The sequence below is a fragment of the Quercus robur genome, chromosome 1 (genome assembly GCF_932294415.1).
Source record: "Quercus robur chromosome 1, dhQueRobu3.1, whole genome shotgun sequence".
Lineage (NCBI taxonomy): Eukaryota > Viridiplantae > Streptophyta > Magnoliopsida > Fagales > Fagaceae > Quercus > Quercus robur.
Window position 1 is genome coordinate 14,742,651 of NC_065534.1, and position 9,785 is coordinate 14,752,435.

At 37.7% G+C, this 9,785-nt stretch overlaps 1 protein-coding gene across 1 annotated transcript; it reads left to right on the plus strand.

Annotated features, from left to right (window-relative positions):
• Window positions 1-393: 393 nt before the first annotated feature.
• On the plus strand, window positions 394-9,618 carry LOC126722486 (DDT domain-containing protein PTM). Its single transcript, XM_050425647.1, has 10 exons — window positions 394-570; window positions 717-1,731; window positions 2,414-3,121; window positions 3,377-4,574; window positions 5,843-6,131; window positions 6,354-6,472; window positions 6,629-7,092; window positions 7,246-7,274; window positions 7,393-7,911; window positions 8,037-9,618. The coding sequence occupies exons 2-10, from the start codon at window positions 896-898 to the stop codon at window positions 9,095-9,097; spliced, it is 5,223 nt and encodes a 1,740-aa protein (XP_050281604.1). The 5' UTR covers window positions 394-570; window positions 717-895; the 3' UTR covers window positions 9,098-9,618.
• The last annotated feature ends 167 nt before the right edge of the window (window positions 9,619-9,785 follow it).

The window sequence follows — 9,785 nt, forward strand, 5'->3', positions numbered from 1 at the left end:
TTTTTAAAAAAAATATCTTTGTTCAATAATTTTTAAAAATTGAGAGATTAAAATGATATAAATCATAGTGATAATATAAAAGCAACTTGGATGAAGTGAAGAAATCCAACAATAATGAAAAAAATAATTGTAAATTTATTGTTATCAAATAGGGAAAAATAAATTTTGTACTATAATAGTACTAGGAATTTATGTCCACGAGAGATATTTTTTTTCTTAAACAAAAAAAAGAAAAAGAAGTGGGCCATATATTATAATAACCATACGGGGGGAGGACTCACAGTAGTGACACGAGGATGCCCTCATCGTATAATTGTTATTTATTAATTTTAAATAGCACAAAAAGATCTCAAATAATAAATAACCAAAACCCGTGACTCAGAGCCAACTCGGAGTGAGCAAGCGAGTTCCGAGTCAAGTATAAGCACCACGCGAGCCGCTATAATAAAACTTGGTAGAAGAGTGTGGAGAGAGGCGGTTGTTGTTGTTCTCTCCTATTAGGGCTTTGCTTCTCTCTTTCTCTCTCTCTCAAAAGCCGCGTGCACTTCGTCAATGGTGATTATCAATCAGGTAATTTTTCGCTTTTTCATCGAAATTTTTGAAATTCCCAATCTATATCATTCCGAAACTTCATTTTTTCTTTGTTTTGTGCAAAAAGTATAATTATACTGTAAAATTGTATTCTGATCGATTTAGTTTTTGCTCTGTTTGTGTAGGATCTACATAAACCCTAATTTAAACCAGTATTTTTCATGTGAGGAAAATTTGTTTTTCTATTGTTTTTGGTTGATTAGAGCGAGATAGAGGTTACTTGAAACCCTAGAAATCGCTTTCGATTGGATTCGGAATTCGGATTTTAGGGTCCGATCCGATTCTTGCACTCTAGATCGGTAATATGGAGCCTCCGGTGGCCAGATCGAGAGGTCGGCCAAGGAAACGGAGGCGAAAAGATGCTGAGAACACTCCGGGACTAGACGCGAAGAAGCAGCCGGTGGAGACGAGATCGTTGGCTTTGGTTGGGCGCTATGTGCTGAAGGAATTCGATGGCAGTGGGATTTTTCTCGGGAAAGTTGTACATTATGAGGAGGGATTGTATAGGGTCAATTATGAGGATGGTGATAGTGAGGACTTGGAGAGTGGCGAGCTTCGCTTGCTTATTTTGAGGGATAATGATTTCGACGAAGATTTGGATAGAAGGAAGATAAAATTAGATGAATTGGCATTGAAGATTAGTGAAAAGAGAAGGATTGAATTGGAGAAGAAAGCACGTGCCTCGACAAATGAAGGGGATAAGGTTGAAATGTCTACTTTGAGTGAGGTGAGTGGTGGATTGACAATTGAAAAGGATGGGGAAGAGGTTGAAGGCGATGCTGATGCTGATGCTGATGCTGATTCATCGAGTGATTCGTGTGAGTATGCGATGGATAGGGATTCAGGGTTCAATACAGAGACCCCACCTATCCCACTACTTGAGTTGCCACCTTCTTCGGGAACCATAGGTGTGCCGGAGCAGTGTGTTTCACATCTTTTATCCGTTTATGGCTTCTTGCGGTCGTTTAGTGTCTGCTTGTTTTTGAGCCCATTTACTTTGGATGATTTTGTGGGGTCGCTTAATTGTTGTGTTGCAAACACCTTGTTGGATGCTATTCATGTTGCATTGATGCGTGCATTGAGGCGTCATCTTGAAACGCTCTCATCGGATGGCTTGGAGCTTGCTTCAAAATGCTTGAGGTACTTTTTTTTTCCGTCTCTTTATGTCTTTGGTTGATAAAACCCAACATCCTGAAATTTAAACTTAATTACTGTCAAGTTGTTGTGTAAGCATAGTGGGAATGATGTTTTGATGGAATTAACTAGTCACTAGTTTTTCTTGTGTTAGTAGATGTTGGAAGTATTTTTTTTATGCTGTTATGTTTGGTTGCAAACTGCAGAAAGAAAGGTGGAAATGGGCTATGTTTTTCAACATACTATTATGTACTTTACTGTTCATGATACCTCTGACTATTTCATTTAAGTGAGTTGTTTATATTTTTCTTTTAAAGCTAGAAGTACTAATCTTATAATATAACAATGCATTAGCACTCTCTTTTCTGTTGGCTATCAATTGAGCAACAACAGCAACAATGAAGCCTTAGATGGATTTTATTGATCTTTTGTTAAAATAGATGTTGGAATGGTGATTTTGATTCCCCATATATCTGAAGTGATTGATTATAAGATGTCCTTTATTTCTCTGCTAACCTCTCCCTCTGATATTATAAGATAAGAGATATATTTCTTTATGCCATTATGCATATCTATTTTTTATGATAAATTACATTTGAAACATGATTCTATTTCCAGTTTACCTTGTTAAAAAGTTGGTTTCCCCACCCCCTTTTTTAAAAAAAAATATTTTTTTGTTTCCTGTCAGGTGCATTGATTGGAGCCTCCTTGATTCATTGACGTGGCCTGTTTACTTGGTCAACTATTTAACAGTTATGGGATATGCAAAGGGACCTGAGTGGAGAGAATTTTATGACGTGGTTTTGGATAGAGAGTATTATTCCTTACCTGCAGTTAGGAAGTTAATGGTTTTGCAAATCCTGTGTGATGATGTCTTAGAGTCTGCTGAGATAAGATCTGAGATTGACATGCGTGAAGAATCAGAAGTTGGATTAGATTATGGTACAGAAGCATCCAATCCTTCTGAAAATGGGCCTAGAAGGGTCCACCCCAGATATTCTAAAACTTCTGCTTGCAAGGACAGAGAAGCTATGGAGATTATTGCAGAAACGCATGAGATGAAGGCATCAGGAAACATAAATTCTTCAGGTTATAAAGGTACCAAACAGGATATGGATGGTGCTGATGTTGATGTTGATAGCAATGGTGATGAATGCCGGCTTTGTGGCATGGATGGGACCTTGCTTTGCTGTGATGGGTGCCCGTCAGCATACCATTCAAGGTGTATAGGTGTGATGAAAATGTTTATACCTGATGGGCCATGGTACTGTCCAGAGTGCACTATTGATAAGATTGGGCCTGCCATTACGATGGGAACAACACTTAAAGGAGCAGAAATATTCGGCATTGATTTGTATGGACGGATTTTCTTGGGTTCTTGTGACCACTTACTAGTGTATGTTTTCAACCCTTTTGTTTCATCTCCCTTATTGTTAATTACATTATACTGAATGTTCGATGAACCTATTTGTTTGTACTGGAATAATTTTTGTTTTCTGGCTTTGTGAAACACATGGTTCCTGAACTTTAGTCTTTGATACCTCTCCTTATCTCAGACTTGTTCTTAAATTCTGTCTGTTCTGCTTTAATTTTCTTAATTTTTGAAATTTTCTTCAACCCATTTATAATATTTTGATGTTCATGATTGTAGGCTTAAGGCTTTTGTAGATTCAGAACCATGTTTCAGATATTTCAATCGGAATGACATCCCTAAAGTGCTGCAAGTTCTTTGTTCATCTGTGCAACATACAGCTTTATACTTGGGGCTGTGTAAGGCAATTTTACAATATTGGTCTATTCCAGAAAGTGTCTTCTCTCTTCCAGTACATATGAATTTAGCAAACATAAAGGATTATGGAACCCTTTCAATGTCATTCCCTTCTGGCAAGGAAGACCAGAAAGTTCTTCATATGCCTGAGTCTGAGAACTATGGGAATAATGAAAGCAAAGCCTCCTTGGAAACAACTATTCACACTGACCATTGCAGTCTTCATAGCAATGGTGGTACAAGACAACAGGATTGTCAACTTATGGATATGAAACTAACTGAGGGGATAAAAATGGACTGTGCCATTTCTGGTGACTCAGTTAGTCAGCAAGCTGATCAATCTGACTTGACACACCAAAGTTTGGTTGGCCGATCAAGTGCAATAGAGCTTACTATGTGCACCTCCAGAAACAACAATGGCAGTTATACTGGGCATGGCAGTGGTATGTGTTTTCCTGTGAATTTTCCCTCTCAAAGCAAAGAAGGTAATAGATCAGTGTATGGAAAGGGTGACAGCAATTCAGTTGATAATTTTTTGTACCTGGGGTCATCCCTTAAACCTCAGGCATACATAAATAACTATATGCATGGAGATTTTGCTGCATCTGCTGCTGCTAGACTGGCTGTTCTTTCATCAGAGGAAGCTCGGGTTTCAGAGGCTCATGCTTCAGATCCAAGGAAAGTTGCATCTTCCAACAATCTTTTGCAAGCAAAAGCGTTCTCACTAACAGCCTCTCGTTTCTTCTGGCCAAGTTCTGAAAAGAAGCTTGTGGAGGTCCCAAGAGAGAGATGTGGTTGGTGTCTGTCTTGTAAGGCTCCTGTTTCAAGCAAGAGAGGATGCATGTTAAACCATGCTTGCTTGTGTGCCACAAAAGTTGCCACGAAGATCCTTGCCAACCTTCGTCTCAAAAAGAGTGGAGAAGGGAGTCTTGCGAGCATTGCAACATACATTTTGTATTTGGAGGAGAGTTTATGTGGTCTGATAGTTGGCCCCTTTTTGAATGCTATTTACAGAAAGCAATGGCGTAAGCGAGTAGAACAGGCTTCAACTTGCAGTACAATAAAGGCTCTATTGCTTGAAGTAAGTTCTTTTGTTACCTGGTTTATTTGGTTATTTGTGTGTATATATTAATCGGCCTATGTATTAATGTTAGGTATTGTTTGGCCTAGTAATGCATTAGTTTTCTCTGTTTAATCAGATGTTTAATGTTATACTGACAGTTAAATGTTCCACTTTCAATTAAAAAAAAAAAAAAATTATTGCTGGTTTTTTAATGGGACGTTTCTTGAGTTTGATCTCAAGTGACACCCCAAATGGTTCTATAAGAATTGACATTGAATTAGGGCCCAGAAAACTCCAATAATATGTTTGAGATAAATATGTGTATGTGTGTGTTTGTTTTGCTTTCTGAACTTCTTAAAGCTTCTGATTTTTGTAGTCAAATTCGAAAGCTGTACTTTTTGTTAATAAAAATTGCATGAACACTATTGTGCAGATTGTTGTTCCTTTGAACTTGCAATGTGTAGTTTATAATGTGCTATATGTGAAAAGCATTTTGGAAAAAAAATGACTTTGTTTTCTGCTTTAGTAGGTACCTATTATGATTGATTGTGAAATAGAACATAGAAAAGGTCTGTTGAATGGTCTTGTGACAAATTTCTGTTGGAGCTATTAAAGGAAATGTGTCAGAAGTTCTAATTTCCCTTTTTAGATTCATAGTGCATCCTAATTGTCAAATAAGTGTGGATCTGGTTTAGATAGTCAGAAGCTCTTTTCATATCAATTTTTTTTTTTAATAAGTAATAGTTGTTTATTAAAGATGAAAAAAATGCTCTGTTCACGGAAAGACAAAATGCGCAAACAAAATTTTCATATCAAATTTGTAATTTTCAGACCTTGGTTGCCAATTCTGAGTTTTACATCTAATGAATGAAAGTTTTAATCCATTGGCTTATGCCTTTTAATCAACAAAATGCAAATGCAATATTTTCTTAAGATTATCTTCTTGTATAATTTGGATTTACAAACTTTTTGTAATACAAATGTTTGAATGAATGAGTGGCACTAAAAATGACTTAGCCACTTTCAGCAGCAATCAGTGGGGCTTTGAGTATTCAAATTGTCTGATCTTCACTTGGTGTCACATGTTTATATATGTTTAATTTATATATTTCTTTCTTATAGGCAAACATAACTCATAAAAACGTGCAAAACTCAACCCATGACTTAACCATCCTCCCCTTGTTTATGGGAAGAAAATAAATTCTATTTAGTGCAATTTTTTATGTAGGCATTTTTGTGCGCATGCCATCTATATTTTGGTTGATTAGCTCAGTTTTGATTTGCAGCTTGAGGAACACATCCGCATCATTGCTCTTTCTGTGGACTGGGTTAAGCTGGTGGATGGTATGTTAGATGAATCTCTTATGATTCAAAGTTCTACATGCACCATTGGAACAACACAGAAACGTGGACTTAGTGGAAGGCGAAACAGGAAACAGTCTGCTGTGTCTGAAGTGACAGCTGATGGTTGCCGTGACCAGAGTTTTGAGTGGTGGCGAGGTGGGAAGCTGTCAAAAATTATATTCCAGAGGGCAATTTTGCCTCGCTCATTAGTTAGAAAAGCAGCTCGCCAAGGTAACTATGATGCCCTAGCCTTTCATCTTCTGAAAAATAATCTTACAACTTCTCCCCTTATTGTAAGCATCCTTCCCCCACCCCCTCCTCCCCCAATCAGTTTTTAACGTCAAATGGTAAACATTCCATCGCTATTGTAAGCATCTTTAGTCTTTAGATTAAAGATAGTTGCATTACTGCAAAATAAGGGGAAAATGTACTAATAGTATTTTGGCTCGTCAGGTGGTCGAAGGCGGATTTCTGGTATTGATTATTCTTCTGATATTCCAAAAAGAAGCCGACAGTCAGTATGGAGAACTGCAGTTGAAATGAGTAGGAATGCATCTCATCTTGCGCTTCAGGTTCGTTCTCATTTTTATTATAATTTTGTTGCTCTCTCTCTTTCTCTCTCTCTCTCTCTCTCTCAGCAAATTCTATAGGTCTTACAGCAAATTGAACTATCTTTTGAAGATTGTAGTTGTATGACTTTTTAAATATGCAATTGGAATTTGCATCAGGTCAGATACTTAGACTTTCATTTGAGATGGAGTGATCTTCTTCGTCCTGAGCAGAACCTCCAGGATGGAAAAGGTCCAGAGACAGAAGCTTCTGCCTTTAGAAATGCTGTCGTTTGTGATAAAAAAATTGTGGAAAAAAGGATTAGATATGCAGTTGCTTTTGGGAACCAAAAGCATCTTCCTTCACGTGTCATGAAGAATATCATTGAAATAGAGCAAAGTCAAGATGGAAAAGACAAGTATTGGTTTTCTGAATCTCGCATTCCTTTATATTTGATCAAAGAGTATGAAGAAAGTGTTAATAAAGTACTCTTGCAATCTATTGAGGAGCCCTTGAATGTAACCTTAAAGTCTCAAAGGCGGTTGAAAGCTTCCCGTAGAGATATTTTTTTCTATCTTACGTGCAAGAGAGATAAATTGGACGTGTGCTCTTGTTCCTCATGTCAGCTGGATGTTTCTCTTGGGTAATTATTTTATAATATTGTGTTTTTCCCCAATTGTTCAATAATATTGTATGTTTCTTATATATCTATTGTATTCGTTTTTTCTTTTTAATTAGTTCTTTACATTCTACAACTTGGTCCAAGTTCATTAATATTCTCTGTTGTGATTTTCAGAAAGGCAGTCAAGTGCAGTGCATGCCAAGGTATATAAACTGAGCCATCATGCCTATATCAAGAAACACACACAGAGATACACATTTATGTATTTATTTATTACATGAAATTTCTGAACCATTGTATTATTTGCCATAATGTGGGCAGGTTATTGTCATGAAGCATGTGCCAGAAGTTCAACAATTTCCATGAATGATGAAATTGAGTTCTCGATTACCTGCAAACAGTGTTACCATGCAAAGGCTCTTGTGCAAAACAAAAGCTGTAATGAATCTCCTACCAGTCCCTTGCCATTGCAAAGGCAAGAATATCCTAACTTAATGACAGTCAATAAGGGTGGAAGGCCTAAAGCTAATAATCAATCATCAGCACCTGTGAGAACTCGAGATACTCGTTCTGAGCTGAAACCAGCTACTCGAGATATTCGTTCTGAGCTGAAACAAGCTACTTCTGATTCTAGCTTGGCAAACAAAAGCCGTCGCAAGCTGTGTTCTTGGGGTATTATATGGAAGAAGAAGAACAGTGAAGATACAGGCATCGATTTCAGGCTTAAAAACATTCTTTTGAAGGGCAGTTTGGATGTACGTCACTTGGAACCTGTTTGTCACTTGTGCCAGAAGCCCTATAAATCTGATCTTATGTACATTTGCTGTGAGACATGCAATAGTAAGTTTGCTCTAGATATAGATGCCACATGTTTTTTGACTAAAGATGCCTACTCTCTCTCTCTCTCTCTCTGTGTATTTTATTACTATTATTTTTTGATGCCTTGTGTTTGTGATAATTGGCAGAATGGTTCCATGCTGAAGCTGTTGAACTTGAGGAGTCAAGAATTTTTGAAGTGGCAGGCTACAAGTGTTGCAGGTGTCGTAGGATAAGGTCACCAGTGTGTCCTTACTCAGACCGCAAAGACAAGCTACCCGAGGTCAATAAGACACGCACAAGGGATACAAAACAAGGAAATGTAAGAGCAGACTCTGATTCGGGAATAATTTCTGAATCTAGAGAGTGTGAACCTGCAACTCCTGTGTATCCAATGGCAGAAGTTCGAAAACAAGAATATATAGACTGTGAACCAGCTACTCCAGTATGGAATATGGATGAAGGTTTGTACCAAGAATTTAAAGAGTTTAAACCTGTTACTCCAGCGTTTCCCATGGCAGAAGTGTCAAAACAAGAACATGATCCTCTTTTACCTCTTTCCAAAGTTGAGCTAATCACAGACCATACTTCAGAACTGGATATTGAATGGAGTACTGCTTCTGTGCCAGGGCCACAGAAACTTCCAGTCAGAAGGCAAGTGAAGCGTGAAGAGGATGTAGATGGTTTATTTGGGAGTAATCTTTCTGCTGAATTATCGACACACCCCGAAACAGACAGAGTCTTGAATCATGAGGAAAAAGCATTATCTCCTATGGTGGAATGGGATGTTCAGAGCGAGATGATGTTAGAATATGATGGATTTAATTGTGAAGATATGGAATTTGAACCCCAGACCTACTTCTCTGTTACAGAGTTGCTGGCATCTGATGATGGTGCCCCATATAATGGAGGTGATACATCTGGGAATTGGTCGGGGTACATGGGAAATGCTTCTTGTACAATTTCACAAGATGAGTTCCCTGAACAGTATGGAATAGTGGGTAATTATACTGATCAGGAAGAACCTGCAAATTCTGTAGAGCCTACCGTTAACATCATTCACTGTGGGAGGTGTTCACATGCAGAACCAGTTCCTGATCTTTTTTGCCAGAATTGTGGGTTGCAAATACATAGTCACTGCTCACCCTGGGTTGAAACATCATTTGAGGAAGGCAATTGGAGGTGTGGTAATTGCCGTGAGTGGCGATAGCTAATCTAGTTGTCCCCTTTTGAGGCTTTGGGTTTTGTTTACAATTGAAAATTATATTGATCTGAATGGGTCAGAATGGGAAAGTTCATTCTCCAATGCTGTTGAAACTGCGGAGAAAATTTTGTAAATGCTATGGTTGACGTTTAATAGGCCAAGCAGTGTCAACCGCTGCTGATTTTGAGGGAGATAGTTGCAGCTTCCTGACAAGTGGCTCCCATTCTGATGGATTCAGTTTCTCATTGGGAAGTTTGGAAAGATTGGCTTTACTATTTGTAGGGTTGATGGATTTAATTGATGATGCTAGGAGGTTGCAAATATTATATAAAAATGGGAAATTTATTTCCTTAAATAGGTAAGGCCATCATTTTTCAATCTACAGACTTTCTATGATCTTGGAAGATAAGCAGGTTTTTTGTGCTTATCTCTTTGAATTTCTTGTATTTAAAAAAAAGAAAAAAAGAAAAAAAGGATGAAGAAAAAGAACTACCACAAATTTTTTGCAATCAGATGGGGTTTTATTACTTGAATGCTGTTATGGAAGTTGTCTCTGTTTGCTGGAGAGTTTCTGTTGCTATCAGTGCACTTATGTTACCCAATGGCTTTTAGTAGTTTGAGGTTCTCTCTCCCCTATGCGTTTTGGGTGGTATTTCATCGTTTTATGACATAACTAGGAAACATATTTCTGCTC

Excerpts from the sequence above, each read along its gene's own strand:
- LOC126722486 (XM_050425647.1), top strand. The coding sequence starts at position 896 with ATGGAGCCTCCGGTGGCCAGATCGAGAGGTCGGCCAAGGAAACGGAGG. Across the intron at positions 7,093-7,245 it reads CAGCTGGATGTTTCTCTTGG|AAAGGCAGTCAAGTGCAGTG; the intron begins GTAATTATTTTA and ends TGTGATTTTCAG. Across the intron at positions 7,912-8,036 it reads TTGCTGTGAGACATGCAATA|AATGGTTCCATGCTGAAGCT; the intron begins GTAAGTTTGCTC and ends GATAATTGGCAG.